The sequence below is a fragment of the Corvus moneduloides genome, chromosome 5 (genome assembly GCF_009650955.1).
Source record: "Corvus moneduloides isolate bCorMon1 chromosome 5, bCorMon1.pri, whole genome shotgun sequence".
In the NCBI taxonomy this organism is placed as follows: Eukaryota; Metazoa; Chordata; class Aves; order Passeriformes; family Corvidae; genus Corvus; species Corvus moneduloides.
The window spans coordinates 3,894,909-3,912,157 of NC_045480.1; the positions used below are offsets into that span (position 1 = coordinate 3,894,909).

General features: G+C 37.7%; 1 protein-coding gene across 5 annotated transcripts in view; it reads left to right on the forward strand.

Annotated features, from left to right (window-relative positions):
- The window catches only part of CTNNA2 (catenin alpha 2), a 466,491-nt gene that overhangs the window by 358,747 nt on the left and 90,495 nt on the right, over positions 1 to 17,249 (forward strand). For all 5 annotated transcript variants that reach the window (XM_032107990.1, XM_032107992.1, XM_032107989.1 and 2 more), the window contains one exon: positions 8,624 to 8,776. In XM_032107990.1, the coding sequence (XP_031963881.1) occupies positions 8,624 to 8,776 (153 nt within the window). The remainder of the gene's footprint in view (positions 1 to 8,623; positions 8,777 to 17,249) is intronic.

Sequence of the window (17,249 nt, forward strand, 5' to 3'; positions counted from 1 at the left end):
TGTGAAGTAGTAGCAGAACTTCCAAGCAGGTTATAACTTCAAAATTTAGTCTTGCAGGAGTGTTTATTAAGATTTATTTTGCAAAGGCAGAGTTGAAGTGAGGTCACGGTTAAATAGATGATCCACAAGAGTCTGTGCTGTATTACCAAGGAGGAGTTTTTGGGAAAAAAGGGAAAGTGCCGTGTTATTGCTGAGATTGCCCCATTCTGTTGCATGAAAATGTATCTTGACACATTTTTTAAAGGGAGCCAGCCACAAATTAATCTAAACCTCTTTGAACTTAAGGCCACCTGTGGCATCAGCTTTTGCTTGTGAGAAACTCAGCCCCTTTACCTTGTTGCTTAATAGGTTTTATTTTCTCCTGCAGTCACTCCAAGTGCTCTTGAATATGGAAATCTGGAAGCTGCTTCCCAAAAGCAGTCTATCAGATGCTAATACAGATTTATTTCTGTCATGTGCAAATGTTTATGCCTTGTATTCATTTAATATATGTGCACTGCATTGTGCGTAGCTCTTTTCTAGGTTTGTAGTTCTTTTCTAGGTTTTACAGCTTGTACAAAGGTGTTAGTCAGGAGTTTGGTGTAATACTGGCTTAGAAGGCAGAGATAGCAATGCTCCACTTGATAAAGTCCTCTACTCTTCCAGTTTCTGCTGAATTTATGGCCACAGGAGTAGGGACACTCTGAATGTCACCAACGTGGTCTGAAAGAGCTGTGAGCCCCTAGCATGCTGTTCAATACTTCAATTTTTTGTCTGCTCCCATTCAGTAGAAAACTGGTGTTATTTACTTCAGGAAAGGACTTCTAGAAACATTTTCAAAAATCTGAACTGAAAAATTAGGGAAAATGCACTGTTTGAATTACAATCAAGGATTTTGATTTGAACTTCTTTGAATGCACATGCCTTTGTCTCCCTCAAAATGCACTTCTGGGTGTTTATCACTGTGACATTGAGGTTTTTATAGTGCTCTGAAGTGCTCCAGAGGAAATGGAGAGTGCTTTAATACTGCTGATTTACTCTTTCAGGTCTGCAGTAATTTCCTTACTGCCTAATTATAAGGCTTGGTTTAATTTACTCTACACATAATGTTTACTGATGCACATATGGTTCTATATTTCAGGAAAATATGCCCATATCAGGTAGTTTTGGGTAAGCCTGCAGTGTGTAACATTTTCATTAAACAAAGGAAACTTTGATCTGCAACATAATACTCATGATGGACTTTTTATTTTTTCTGGCAAAACCCACGGTGTAGTAACTACGGTTGCTTCTGCTTTTTGAAACAGGACTTGATTTTATCTTTTTTTTTTTTTTTTTAAACTGAAGTTGTGAGCAGAGGTTGGCCTTTCAAAGTGCCTTGTGAAGAATTAGGAGGCAAAACTCAGTGACAGCTCTATTGCATTGGAAGAGATTACTGCACATAGTTTGTGTATTATTCCTCAAATAATGAGCCTTCATAAAACCTCAGATATTTCAACAAATCTTTGTGTTTAGAAGATGCCTACCTCTGCAATCACTGCAGTGGAACAAGTCTGGAGTTTTTAAACCCTTCTTGATAAAAGACATTGTAAATGTGGGAGAAGCTCAATAGAAGTGTATAATGTTGCTACATTATAAATAAAAACCCCCACAAACCAGAGGAAAAAAAAAAGACAAAAAAACCCATCAGAAATGTATTTCAAGAGATTTCTGTTGATAATAGTTTTATATAAAGAAGCTTTCACTGTTCTGTAGTGTCAGCTCAAGAATGACCTATAGTCACATCAGCTAAAGGAACTTAGAGAAGCTTGGATTCATAACAACAGCTTCAAGTGTTCATTATCAATAATGCAGTAGCATGAGGTAGGGTGTACTATAAACATGGAAGAAAACATAATCCTTTTCCAAAGACTTCTCTAATTCCATTTTCCTAATGGCTTTATGAGCAGTGGCAAAGTACATACAGTTTAATTTCCAAATGGGATTTCAACATTGCATTTGTTTCTTAATTGACATTAATTTTGTTCACTAACTATTTCCAAGTGTTATGAAATATCTTTACTGTTATGTTCTACTTGATATTAAGCAACCAGATATAAAAGATTTTGTTTCCAGTCCGTACTGTGTAAAAATTACTGCAAAGGAGAAGAAAACAACGTATAAACAAAACGAGGAAAAAGACAACAAAACCCCCAACAAAACAAACCCAAGAACAAAACCCAGGCTGTGATCTCGCTGCTGTAAGGGCCTTTTGAAAGGTGTGGGTGATAATTGATAGTATCAGATATCAGTCATCTCTGTCCATGGGGCAGGATCCGCTCATGACTCTGAGTGACTCTTGGACAGGATGATGAGAAATCCATTTTTGCAGCACGCAGTCAATTTTTAATCTTGTTTCAGCTATTGTCTGGCACTCCAACAGACAGCTCTACCCAAGAGCTGTCATCAGCTTCCACTGGGCTCAGTCTCTAGGTCTTGGAGAAGCTGATGCCAATATTTACTGGGCCAGGCTGTTCATGCAGCTGGGTTACGTGGGACTGCAAGTGTGACACATGTGGCATTTATTGTATTAAACCTGTAATGCTTATTGGAACTGACTATTCATAGTGAGGATAACTTCATCAAGTATTTTCATAGAAAATTTCCTTCCCATCTTGACCAAATAGCTATTTTGTCTCCCCAAACCAGCTTTTTCCCTAATTAGTTTTCTTTATTTACTGTATTTGTTTTAAAAACCCCATAAAGTTCCAAAGCCACTTTACTTAATTTAAATATCATTTAGACAGGACCTGAGACAATATATGAAGCTGTACCGTATGTTGTGATTCTTAATTTAATCTTTGGATTTTTAATCCATTGTCTCTATTCTTCGTCATTGTCCTCTTCTTTGTCACACCTCTTTTACATCAGACCTTTTAGGTTTGCAGTTTTGGTGACATTTTTGACTCTTTACAATTCTCTTCAGTTTTCACAAGGTTATTTTTCAAAGTCTTATCCCTTTTTTTTCTCTGCTGGGGTCACCTCCTGTGGTCTTTCCCTTCTTTGTTCCTACACGTAATTTCCTGTTCTGCAATTTCATCCTTCCACATTCACTTCATCACAATTCTACCTTCTCAGGTCATACAGAATGCAAAAGTTAATCACTGTCTTTTCACTTCTGGGTTTTTTTGACTTTTGACTTCACTAATGCTTTTCACTTTTAGTTCAGTTCCTACCTGTATTTCTGTTTTTCCCACATTTTTGATTTTAATCTCTGTACTGTCCTCTACCTGTTAATGCCCTGTATAATTCTTTATTTTTAGAAATAATAAATATTTAGTAGAATCCCAGCACTGCAATCAGAGTTGGGTCTTTATTGTTCTATCTAGACATGAAAGACAGACTTCATACCCTGATAATCTTCACATGTTTGAGGGCTGTGTGTTTATCATTCCCCCAAACATACATTTTTTTTCTCTGCTTTTATGTAACTGCACTAATATTGTTAGCAAGCCTGAGGCTTCCTCTCACTGAAAAATGTTTTTTTGGAAAGGCAGTATAAAATTTTTCTGCCATGAAAATTGACAAACCACCCACCTTAGCCCCTCAACAAACCCCAACAAACAAACAAAAAAATTTAAATCAATGGAGATTAAGTACCTAAGCACTTGGTAACGGGGTTCTTCCATGCTTCGGGCCATGTACCATTTTGAGGAATCCTTTGTAGTGGCCTATGACTAGGAGGAATATTTTTGTGTGTGTTTCTTATACTCTTTCAAATTTCTGGTGAAAAAATTGTCGCTTTAACTTGCTTTCTATTAGTAAATTCACCCCAAATCGTTTCCTAATTATGGCAGTTTTTCCTTAGAGAGAGGAAAGCTCACACATGGAAAAATATATTAAGAATTTCAAACTGAAAGAGAGCAGGTTTAGATTAGATTTTAGGTAGAAATTCTTCCCTGTGAGGGGGGGACACCCTGGCACAGGGTGCCCAGAGAAGCTGTGGCTGCCCCTGGATTCCTGGAAGTGCCCAAGGCCAGGTTGGACGGGGCTCAGAGCAACCTGGGCTAGTGGAAGGTGTCCCTGCCCGTGGGAGGGGGTTGGAACTGGATGGACTTTGTGGTCCAGGGTATTTCATGATTCTAATAAGTATTACCTTTGTAACAGCATTTCTTCCTGATTGTTTTATCTTAGGCTCAAATCTTACATATATGTATTTAATGTATTCCATAAATCTGTAGTTTGAGTGTCCAAGTGTGATACATGTTTTAAATGTTAATTTTTTTGCTGTTTCGTCTGCCAAGACATAATTGGTGGTGTTACTGTCCCCATCCCCCAAGTTACCATTCTTTGGTCACATCCTCGTGTGACACAGTCTGCAGAATTGGCCGAGACTTTCTCTTTAGCACTGTTCTGCAGCAGCTTCTAATGGTCACTGCCGTATTCTCCAGAATTCAATTTCACAGCATAGTGGGGTGACACAGCTTAACTGCACTGGAGAAGGCTTTATTTTCATCCCTTTCAATTAAATTAATGCCTGTTTGGGAGCGCTCTGCAGGTGCAAACTGGAGCTGGGTTTCAACGCACGTTAAATGGAAAATGGGTGAATAAGGTGCTCCTTGGTAAACTTTTGTTACAGGCAGCTCTGTACTGCCAGGCTTTATAAAGTTCAACAATCTGTTGGAGTCATTAATCTCCTGCTGTGGCTTTACCTTCCAGTGTCAGGATTAGACATTTAATTCTCTACTAGACTGGAAGTAGCACTGAGACATTTTGGTTCTAAAATTGTTATATAGCCATGGAAAACATCATTTTGGTGGGCATTTAACCTCTTTGAGCTCAATTACGGCTGTGAACCGACAATGATAAAACAGCCCTAAATAGTGCTTAGAACAGTAGAACATGATGCTATCAAAACCAGCAACTTGACTGTGCACCATAAACTGACTAAACTGACTGAACTGGAAAGACATAAAATCTGCCTGTGGTACACCACTGATACTTTCAGAAATATTTGCAGGTCTTGATGTTTTCCTTCTATATTTTTTGGTGGTCTGGCAAATTTATTAATCTGTTAGCTTTATATTCATTAATAAAATTTTTTCTCTGACAAAATGAATTAAGCAAGATCTTCATTTAACGTGCTTCCTCCTCTTATAAATGAAGTTTCATATAGTGGAATTCATGCTTTGAATTCACCTCTAAATTAAAAATCCAGTGGGGGGGAAAAAAACCTAAAGCATTGTCTTATGAGTAATAGTGTGTGTCATAATATTTGTATCAGAATGCAGCATAAATTAAGGCATCGCAAAGACATTCTTTAATGCAGGTGCACGAGCAAAGCTCTCGTGCTGCTTTTGGAATAAAACACGACGTGCTTTTGCAGCTTGCTTTATGACCATTCAAATTCAAGTCACATTCCCTTTTGATCTGACGTTACCTGGATGAAACTCAAATCTCTGGGTGCACAAGCCATCTCTTAGGCTGGACTTTGTTGCAGTGTGCACAGGAGCACACAAGATTCGTTTTCCAGTAGTTATTTACCTTGATGAATAGCCCTAATTGGATCAAATAGACTGGTAATGGTGAGCCAGTACTTTTAAATGTCTTGTCTTGTGCCATTAGTATTACCTTGTCATATATCCATTTGAGCTCTTGGATGAATGTCTTGCCTTCATACTCCTGTCACATTAACAAATGATTTTGTCAAGTTGCTCTTTATAGCTTGTGGTGAAGGATGGCAAAATTTGTGGTCTCCTGCATACATAAAACCCGTTAACTCTACCTTTCAACTTCAATGCAAGGGCGTCCTAAAACACAGATAGCAAATTCCTAAAGAAATTATCATGCCTGTTTACAAGAGAGGCCAGAAATATTCTACTGTCATCTATGATTAACACAGCAGAAGAAAAATTGAATGTATTAATTTTGTATTTATTAAACCTGTGACAGTCAGAATTCAGATTTTTTTTTCAGCTGCTGGAATTACCAACCTCAGAGGACAACACAGAGTTACCATTAGAAACAAGATACCCATTTTATGCATTCATTTTGATTCAGAGAGAACTCTACTGTATATTTACCATGGTAAACCCCAAATTGCTGGTTAGCTGATGCTCTTGCTGTCCTTTTTATTGATTTCTGGTATGTGGTTGTAAACAAACAAAAAAAAAAGATATTTAATACTGATGAAAATAAGCTGCTCACTTGAACATCCTGAGACTACTCTTACAATTCCATGGGGCATATTGTTATAACCCGATGTATAACACCACATTAGCTTATATTAAAAATCGAATTGCTTGTTCATTGAATAAATGCAAGCCTTTGGAACAGATCCCTCCTTATGGAAGGATACAAACAGAAAAATGTCAGTACTCATTTAGCATTTAAAGTAAGTTTTTTCAGTGCAGTGGACAGTAAGTTTTTACTGGCACATACAGAACTTGAGCAAGTGGATTTTTTTAAGGATTTTTCCCTGAGAATGGGATGAAGCGACATGGGATTTTTAAAAGCTTTGTGCGTTCCTTTGGAAGTGCTACCATTTGGCCTTTTTTGGTACACAGTGGGCATCAGAGTCTAGCTATGGGTACAAAAATGAGGCATCTGACCTGGAGTTTGTGAGCAAGCACTGGGAAATGGACATCTGCAGAGGGGAATTATGCAAATTTATGATGCACCTTCTCTGGCAGTATTTCTCCCTTAATGCTTGCTATAGGTGAAACCCTTCATTTAATAAGGAATCACAGAATATCCTGAGTTGGAAGGGACCCACAGAGATCATTGAGTCCAGCTCCTGGTTGTCCTGCACAGAACAACCCCAAGGATCTCACCATGTGTCTGAATTTTTAAGTTAAAAAATTAATATAAATTTATATAAATACTGACTGGAAATCTGTCGGCCATAGAATGCAGGGAGCTGTGCTGGTGCGCTATTCTCTGACACCATCTTAGAATATTTTTTCTTGTTTTTCTTGCAGTGTTTTGGTGTACTTGGAGCAATATTAGTATTTATATTGAGATGGTACCTATGAAAACTATTCATGGATCGGGGTCTCATTGTAGGAGATGCTGTGCAAGCAGACCCAAAGCATGGTCTGAAAGAGCTTTTAATGTAAGAATAAAATCAGAGTCAGCAAGTGGGTATCAGCAGATTGATGAAAGAAAAAATAAGGAGTACAAGATGAAAATGTAATAGGTGGTAGCAAACACACACCAGCTTCCAAACTGTTGACAGGTCTCTCATAGATGATTCTTTTCTTCTTTTTGTCTTGTTTCCTCCCCCTGTTTGTAGGTGTTACTGAGTTAGCTATTCTGAGTGCCTTTATTCATTTTGAAAGTGGATAAAAAATGCTTCCAGGTAGAATCTGAGTAGAATTAATTTTTAAGGAGAATTGAGAACTGCTTGGTACATTGACTGCTTCAGTTGTGATGGAAATAAAAGGAATACCTCCTGCGAGCACATAGATGCTATTTTGCTTTGCTTGTTTTTACTGCACCACTCAGGGAATGAATGAAAATATTCAAAGTTAGCTTTCCCCTTATTCAAATAGAGCTGAGAATTGCTGTCATCAAACAGCAAATGTGTCTTGGATTGTGTGTTTGCAATGTCTAACAATAGGCTAGTTTTCAGTGTGATTGGGTGTTTTTATGGCACCTTATCTAGCTAAAGCTTTCTTGCTTGGACTGCAGAATAGAGAAAATTACCTTTCTGGGTGCTTCATCTAACTAAAAACGCATGATTTAAGGAGACTAATAGCTACCCCGGCCTCCAGGCTGAGTAACTCCCAGCTTCTGTGTGAGTCCACAGTTTTTCATTCTTAACAACCCAAAAGCTAGAGAAAACATAATCGAGATGTTTCTGATCCACAATCCTGCAGAGCAATTAAGCTTCCAGGAAGAATTATTTAAGATTTCAGTCATCCTTCTGGCTGTCTTTCAAATTTTAGTGAATTTTGACATTAATTAGTGGACATTAGCAAGGTGGAGAAGAAGTTTGTGACATCATTCTTACAGTAATATTGTTTCAAACAGATGTTTTTATGGACTAGCAGGTGTTAAATCTTCAGTAACTTGCAAGGTGGATTTTTCTTCCTTTAGAATAAATTGTAGTATGTTTTCTAATCTGCCTGGAAAATGCTTAGAAAGATTTTCTGTTTATACCTCTTGGAGCTATTTGAATGGGAATACAAAGAACAAGGCATCTGCTACACAAAATATTAATTATTGCATGGAATACTTTTCACTGGAGGAATTAGAGAAGGCTTAGAGATATTCAGGCTAATATTTTTAATGGTTGCTTGAAGTTAAGCTCCTTAATCCATATTTGGCTTTTTAGTGAGCTGAACTGTTTTTTCAAGTAGTGTGGAGCTTTCAATTCTCATCAATTTGCAATGTCTTATGTGAGTTATCACCATCATTCTGTACAGACCATTCAGGCCAGTAGGATTAGGTGTACGTCAGCACAAATCCCAGGAGGGGTTTGCAGAGCCTAGACCCTCAAGTTTTTAATTTTGCTTGCTGGAAATATTGGAGAAAAGAAAGCAAAAAGTCCAAATTCCCACATAGTGCTGTGAGATGCAACACATCAGGGCTTAAATATGAACAGTGGGAATGTGTGCTGATAAAGGCCCTTTATTTACTGGTGTGCTCTCTTCTGTCTCAGCTACGGAAGGCAGTGATGGATCACATATCGGATTCATTCCTGGAGACCAACGTCCCATTGCTGGTTCTCATCGAGGCCGCGAAAAGCGGGAATGAGAAAGAAGTGAAGGAATACGCTCAGGTCTTCCGTGAACACGCCAACAAGTTAGTGGAGGTAAGTGACCTTATTGATACGACCAGATTTCCATCTGGCACCTCGAGGAGAGACAAGAAAAGGGATAAACTGGGTGAAATGTTAGAGGTGTTGTTTCAGGAGTTTTGGTCAACTTTATCCTGGTGATTGCCCAGGAAATGTTCGGATGACGGGCAGAGGAAAGTGCTGTGTTTTTGTAGTTCATTAAAGAAATTGAGCTTGTTAGAAATGGTGTTTCCAGCAGTTTGTCAAAAGATATGAGCAACAAGAAGTAAATTTCAGTTCAGCTTCACTAACAGTACAATTGAGCTGAAAGTCTATTAAGTAAAAGGCAAATAGGTGCTTCACAATCTGGTCCTGGCCAAGGACTGCTCTAGACTTAATTACTTGTCAGTCTGAACTAAAACAGAGAAAAGGACATATAGAGAAGGCACAGCCTTAAGAACATATATGATCTTGAAAGGTTTGTATTTTATAGATGAATATATATATTTATAGTATCTTCTCTTTCTGAAGAGACACACTGTGTAAAGTCTACCAATGATAATTACAAATCTTCAGGGATGATATTGAAACGGCTTTATTCTAGCATGTGGAGTATAAAATATAATGATTGAAACCTTGGATGCTCATTGAATGGAGTTTTAATAAAATGATGATAATGTTTGTCTCAGTTTGCCCTCTAGTAGACCAAGAGCTATGAAAAATGCTTGTGTTTTAAAAAACAAATAGAACTCAGTGATTTGCTTGATAACATTGTGTGGTATTTTTCTGTACTAGCAGTATTTTGAAGACTTTGTAGCCCCTTTGCAACCTACTTTCTACTTACACCATGTGCTAGTTAGCAAAGGGAAATGCTGTTAGGGAACTACTGATCTGACAAGTACTGAACTATACCTTTGAATATCTTCTGTTAAAACAGGACTCATCCTAATTCTGTAGTGCCTGAGCTGAGACAAAGAGTAAGGGTTTCTTGGTTATTATTGACTAGATCGTGATAGTTCCCTGACAAAAATAAGTGTCTGGATGTGTTTTTGCAGTGGGTGTGTGTTTTCAGGTGTTCTGGAGCATCTCATTCTTGCTATGTACTAAACAGGGAGTCAAGGTACCTCATTCTGCCTCTGGGAATCAGGTGTTTGCTGTAGTACTTAACTTGCAGGTGCCTGAAGGCAGGTCCTGGGGTCTTGCCTTCTAAAAGCACTAGGTCTAAAAGGGTCTAAAAGCTCTGGATGGATTCTGTGCAATGCTGAATACAATTGGGTTTATTGCTGTTTCCTGCAAGAGGAGCACAGGGCTGTCAGCAACCTTCAGTGCCAGCCCCTGTGTATTATGCAAAGATTTGTTGCTGCCTCCTCATGACTGGAGCTGTGGCAATGAGAAAGGAAATAGCTGGTAGGTATATAAAGAGAGGAAAAAAGAAACCAAACAAATGGAAAACCCCTCCACAATGTTTGTTCATAGTTATATTATAGTGGCAGTGGAGTGTAGGCTTATATGCAATGAACATATGTGGGGTTACTGTTATAGCAGTCACATCCTCCACAGATTTGCAACAAAATGCTGCAATGACAGGTCTAATAGCATTATTAAAAAGTTAAAAATAGCTAAGAAGATATTTTAAAAAATACCACAAGAGGTAATAGCATAAAAGGAGGAAAAATACCTTTTAGGGGTGTAGTTAAAATAAAAAAAAAGCCAAAAATTCTCTGCCAGAAAAACCCACAACTTTAACGGGAAAAAGAAAGAACTGTAATGCTGTTAAACTTTCAGAGGGAAGCTTTAGGTTAGATCTTAGGAGGAAATTCTTTACTGTGAGTGTGGTGAGATCCTGATGCCCCCAGGGAAGCTGCTTCATCCCTGGAAGTGCCCAAGGCCAGGTTGGAGCAATTTGGGATAGTGGAAGGTGTCCCTGCCTGTGGCAGGGGGTGAGACTGGATGGTCTTGAAGGTCCAGGCAGTTCCATGATTCTGTGGTTCTATGAAACCAAACAAAGAGGAGTTTTAGTTATTTAACTTTGGGTTTACAAGCCTAAGATTACATTAGGTTTGTATTTTAGACCGAACTGGAGGTTGGTTAATGATTTTTGAGATGTGGTTGTCTTTAGGTACCCCACCAAAAAGCAACAGTGATGGTACCAATTGATGTCTCGGGCCTAATACCTAAGATTTTTATTCCATTTAGGTTGTTCCAGACTGTTAGAAGCAGATTCTTAATTGAATCTTGTATATCTGTGACAGCTGGTACTGGCTTGCGAGTGCATTCTTACTCTTTTCCAAGGATGGATTCTTTTAGGTGGATCTTGCCCTTTTAGTTGTAAGAACTATTTCTGGTTCAGGTAAAAAGCATCTTGAAGAAATGAATTTCTAGTGCAAGTGAAATTTTTAACCCCAGATTTCAAGTTCATCAGACTGAAGAAGCAAATACGTATTTGGAATATATTTATGTCCCTTCTACGCTAGATTTTTGCACTTCAAATAGTTTCATCATTTTTTACTTACTGATGCACAATGGAACCTTAGCAGATGGACTTCTATGGTTTTGTGGGTCAAGTATCTTGCAAATAGTGAAGTGTGGTTTAAAGATGAGACATAATCAAGTGACTATGAAATATGCTTTCCCAGGCGCGGGGCCAGAATTGCTTGCTAAGATATGCAAACACAGCTCCACTGAAGTGCGTGGAGTTGCACTTGCTCACGTTAGAGGAATTTGGCACTGCCAGTTCAATACTGTGAAAAGTCTGTAGAATTAATCATTAATTTTCAAATCCGAATCTGAATTCCTTGGATGTCCTACCAAGCTCAATAGACAGCCTGTCAAGAGGTCAGGGAAAAATAATACATGTTTTAATATTTCTTTACACAGAACCTACATTTTTCTATCCTGACTGAAAAACATGCTCTTCTTGATATTTTTTCAACAAAAATAGCAGAATTTTCTCTGCATAGCCAATACAATTTTAAAATATATTTTGTAAGTATGAGGCTTATAGAGTTAACTTTCTTGTACAGTCTGTATTGCAGAATATTTAAATCTCTCAAAAGCTCTTTTCATTATATAATATTTTCCCTTCCCCACCTCTTACCATAACATTAATAACAGCAAGGATGGATTGTCGTTTTTTCTAGACATTCACTGACAACTAGATTTGTCTATGGGTTTTTGTTGGAAACACAGAGTGAGGTGTCACTTAACTATAATGTAAATCATACAAAATAAAACAAATTGTCATACAGATTCTGGGGGTAAAACAATATAATAAAACAGAATTTTAGATGTGTTACCGCTCCAGGCTTGGAGAGGTGACTCTTTTCCTTGGAATCATCTTTTAGCAGTCATCTCTTAGGTTTTTTTCTGCCTTCTGAAACTGAGGTTAGAGAAGTGATGGTGCCTTTCCAGGTAATGATCTTTACCTCATGAATCCCTTTATGGTTTTTAAAAAATAACTTCTAATGACTGAAAGTAAATGCCTGAGTTGTAACGCCAACTCCAGATGTGACCTTGGGAAGTCATTTAACTTCTCTGCCCAAGCACCTTCATTAGTGGCATAAGGTTAATGACAGATAATTCTAATACCTACCACACAAAGGCACTTGACTGATAAATCAGCTCAGATTTATTCAATGCATCTATCAAAGCACTGTAAGGAAGCTAATTAATTAATTTTCATTATTCCGTTTGGTAGAGCTTCCTCGGTTTAACTGTTGGTCCTCTGGACTGCTTCTTGAAAAATTAAATTATAAAATCCAACAGGTTTTCCTGGTAGGTGAAATTCAACATCCGGTAAACACTTAAGAGCCATGGTAGCAGGCTGTTCAGTTGGAATTCAAATTACAGTGGATTGGATCAGACTTTCTATTCTCAAAAGGATGGACATAAGTCCAAGATATTTCTACTAGTTGTTTCAGTTTGGGGAGTTTCAATGCTTTTATGGAAATACTTCACCATTTTTGTGGTCATTAAGCATTTACAAGGGTTTAAATTCAGCTGCATTATTCTTATTCCAACAAAATTTGAATGAAGGGTTTTTTCTTGTTCAGTATGAACTGATGAAGTACCAGATTTAAAGCACCTAAAAAATGAACTTTTGAAAAGTCCTTTACCAGTTTTTCATGATACCAGTTTTGCATGAATTGATTTTTATGAAGAATTTTGTGGAGCCCGCCTGGATCTATCAGTTTCACCTCATACAAACTTAAAAGATTTCTGGGGACATGACAAATAATCAAAGTTGCCTTGCAAGAACACTTGGCCAGTGCAAGAACTGTGTTAGGCAATGGTTTATGGTGATTTAAAGTTGATATGGTGCATGCAAATCAATAGTATCATAAGGTTGGATGGTAGTTTGTAGCAGATGAAATCTAACAGCACCATTCTGGTTTTTGTGTTTATAGTCTCTTTGTGCATTAAGTTTGCAGGAGCCTTTATTAACTCTTCTCCATGTAATTGCCACTTTGAAGAGGATAACGGGGTTACTTTTGGGACGTTATGCGTTTGGGTTTTGTAATTTTACAAAAAAGAAAAGGAGGAAAAGAGTTTGAACTTCTTTATGAGACACAAAGCAGGCTACTCCTTCATTTTCTAAGAATTGTATTATTTGAAGCTCCCTAATTCAGACTAACTGCAATCTTTCCCATCATAAATGTGGAAACAGGCTTGCATGCTGAAGACAGGAGGGAAGAAAAAAATCACTGTCAGTATGCACAGCACATAAAACAAGAAACTGGACCTGCTCAGTGACCCCTTCTTATTTGATTTGGTAATGAGAGGAAAGGGGGAAAATTGGGAAAGAAGGTTTTACTCTGGTGGTCGACAATGAATTTAATCTCAGTTTACATCAGCAGTAACAGAACTAAATCCAACCCAGGTATTTTTTCTTTCCATAAATACCTTTTAAAAAAAGCACACAGAGCACTTGGTTCATAAGAAATGGAAAACCACACTTCAGGAGTGAAGATCATCTGTGTAACTCTGCGATGCACGTGGGGCCAATGGAGTGCTGAGACCTTCCCAGTGTGGCACTTCAGCTCACTTCCACGAGGTGCTGGTGGCCTTCAGAAGGAATAGATGTAAATACTGTATAATTAATGCACTGACAGATTCTAATTTACGACAGACAAACCCAGATGAACAAGCCTAAGAAAAAAATTTGGCTCATTTATATCTGCAACTTTAGCTCAAGGAGCAAAGAATGTTCCTGCCGATATTTTCACACATACTTGAAATGTTCTGTTCTTTTTGTTTTAAGTGTACACTGCTGCTACATCAGAGTACACACCTAGCTGTTTTGCTTCTGATAATGAGAAAAAGTGTCAATATTCTGTCATAGCTTCTGCATCCAACTTGCATCCTCAAAATGTGTACATCCCTGGGTTTCCTCTTACAGACTTACCAGCTTTTACTCTCATATTTTTCTTTTAGCTGACATTAAGCTAGATAAGAAATACTGTTTAGGAGGTGGTAATCCTTGCTTCTAATCAAGAAGTGTTAAGAAGGTAATGGATTATTTTAATTCAAGCTCTTCAAGTTGAAAGATTTTATTTCAAATTAAAGCTGTGAGCTACCTTTGTGTCCTAGTGTTTCATCTGCTCAGTTTTAATTTCCATCCTAGGCCTTTCTTCCCTGTGTGGGCAACAGATGTTCTTAATTCCTAGTAAACATCAGGAGTGCATTGACATAGCTAAAGCCACTAGTCCAATTATTTGCAATAAGACAATGAAAAGTCTGACTGAACTCTTCGAGAGAAATTCTTGAGTCCCTCCCACAGCCAGATTTAGTGACTGTTTCTCCTCCTTGGAGAGCTAAATGCCTTTGAGGCAAAATGAACTCCAATTCTTTCAGGACAGAACTTCCTGGTAATGCAGTGTCATGGGTGAGCTCTTTATCCTGCCTTTTTTACTGACTTCAGCCACTGGATAGTGGGAGTCCACAGGGATCCGTGCCAGTTTCATCTTCTGCTGTCTCGATTAACGCTGAAATGGAATCAAAGTACCTTACAGAAAAGGAGGGACACAGAAACATCTGCTGCTTGTGACTTTTAGAGCCTCTTGTGCACCTGTCCCTGAAGAAAGCAGGTTATTAAAGGAGGTAAATACTCGTTGTCTGCATTGTCAAGACTGTTTTTGTCCAAAAGCCAATGCTGCTTTCAGGAAGAAAGGGTCCTTCTCTGAGGCTTGGAGTCTGCTGTGAGAGGGAGCAGTTGCAGAACCTGTCTGTGATCTGTAAACTGCATTGTTAACACAGAAACAGGGGGGAAGTTAAATAATGTGTCATGGAGAACTTGGCTACAGCAGATACTGATACCTCAACATCTGCCCTTGACAGGTTTGTAATGAAACCAAGGAATCCAGAATGGCTGGAAAGGGAGGAGCTTCCTTATCTCGTGGCTACTTTGGCAATTTGGCTCTGTCCCCAAAATTTCTTCCTTCTGCACCATGAGACTATTACCATTATCTTGAGTAATCATTTTCTGTTCATTTGTCCCTTTTTTCTTAGACTGCTGCACTTCGACATTTCATTGCAACTCCAGAAGGGTTGAAGGATAATTTTATTTGTTCACACTTATTTCTGCAATGTGAATGAGAAGCAAATGCTACATAAAGTTAGGAACCTGTGGGCAATGATGATGTTTTTCTTCCTTCCCAGTCCAGTAAAAGATTAAAAATTAAATTTGTAAAAATACTATCTGGTAAATTGCTGCAGAATCCCCCATGTCAACTTGAAAGCATTTCTAACTTTGGGACTGTAAACATAAAGCCAGTGCTGGGCTGGTTCTGTTATCTAATTTCGTGGAGGTCATCATTCGTTAGCAAATGACTGTCATGTGGTTTTACACCTTGGAAAAAAATGCTGGAGGATTTCCTACCAACTAGAGTGTAATTTGGCCACTTCTTCACATTTTTTTCTGTAATTCTTTTGCATTTTTATGTGTATTCTATTACTTATTTTCATGAGAAATACCTGGTTATCTCCTTGCAGCAAAATTTATTTGTAATAATTTCCCAGTATTTTCCAGTTACCTGATTTTTTTTTTATTTTGGATAATTAACTTTTAATCATGCTTATTTAAGACCTCTGTAAAAGAGATCAAATGAATTTACTCCCATTTTAATCACTAAGTAATACTTCTAAAATATTTTTCTAGTGAATAACACCCTCAGAGCAGGGGACTCACTTCAGTCTGATCATGCTCTGTGCTGTGTGATTCATATTTTCCCAAAATAAAAGGACTCCTACAAACTCTAGTATCCATTTATATCTACTATCCCATACAATCACACCCCAGTCTGTGTGATTTGTAGCTTGTTAATAATACAATCAAGAGCTCTTGGTACTTTTGTTAATTAATTGATTGCATAAATTAATGATTTAGCTCCTCCAAACTGGTTGTTTGAATTTGTAACATTAGTATACCAAGGTGCAATACAACATGTGGCATGTTGGATGTTCAAAGGGGATATTTTCTAGACAGCCCCACCTAATTACCCTCATTCTTTGTTTTTAACTCTCATATCCTATTTGATCCAGTGTTCCATCTGTTCCCTACCCAGACATGATGTTTTTTCCCTTGTGCTTCTTTGAAATGGGTACCTCAATCTGTCTTCTAAATTCTGTGTGTTGGATTAATTTTTGCTACTCAAGATAGGTTAACATTTTATTACTCTGTATAAAGTTTAGTGGCTTGGTCTTTGCTCTGTGATGTATTAGCAGGGTTATATTTCAATCAGTAAATATTAAGAACTGTGCTTTTACATGAGCATCTTACACTGTAAGAGCTTAATTAAATAGCCTGTCCTAGAGCACAAAATGTAAGAGAAGTAACGGGAATGGTGGGGAATGAAAGGAGGAACTACAGGAATCTATGCTGGTATTCCAAATTCACAACAAAGTAAGAAATTATACAAACAGCTCTAATTACTATAGAGAAAGGGAATTTGTAATTCACAACTGAGCTATTTCAGGGTAGAAATAGAGGGGTAGAACTATTTAAGTAGCCATAAAGTTCAGTAAAAGCTGTAAGTACTTGTGAGGAAACTGAAAAAAAAAAAAAAAGCATTTACAAGAAAATAGTGAGTCAGAAATATTGGAGAGCATTCAGACATGCTCAAAAAATCAGTAGATACCCAGAAAAAATACATGTCAAAGATTTGAGCACAGAATGGCATGTTCAATGATGGAGTTTCGAACTGATGCAAAAGAAGAAATTGTAATCTTTTGTCTAGAAATCTCATGATCTTGAACAAAATTATAGCAGCTTTGATTTTAAAAAATATTGCAAGCAAAATACATGTGGCAAATATTCGAATACAGACAACTGAGTAATAAAAATGGTTTATTAATTTATTAATCCAGAACGAAATATGCATCTAAATCCCAGTATCACAGGTACACTGGAGTTGCACTGGAGTGTCTCTGTTGCTTCAGCTCATGCAATGTGTGGGTCAGTGGATTTTACCCCCGTTTTTTCCCTCTATCCCTTTAGCTGGATTCTAAGAAG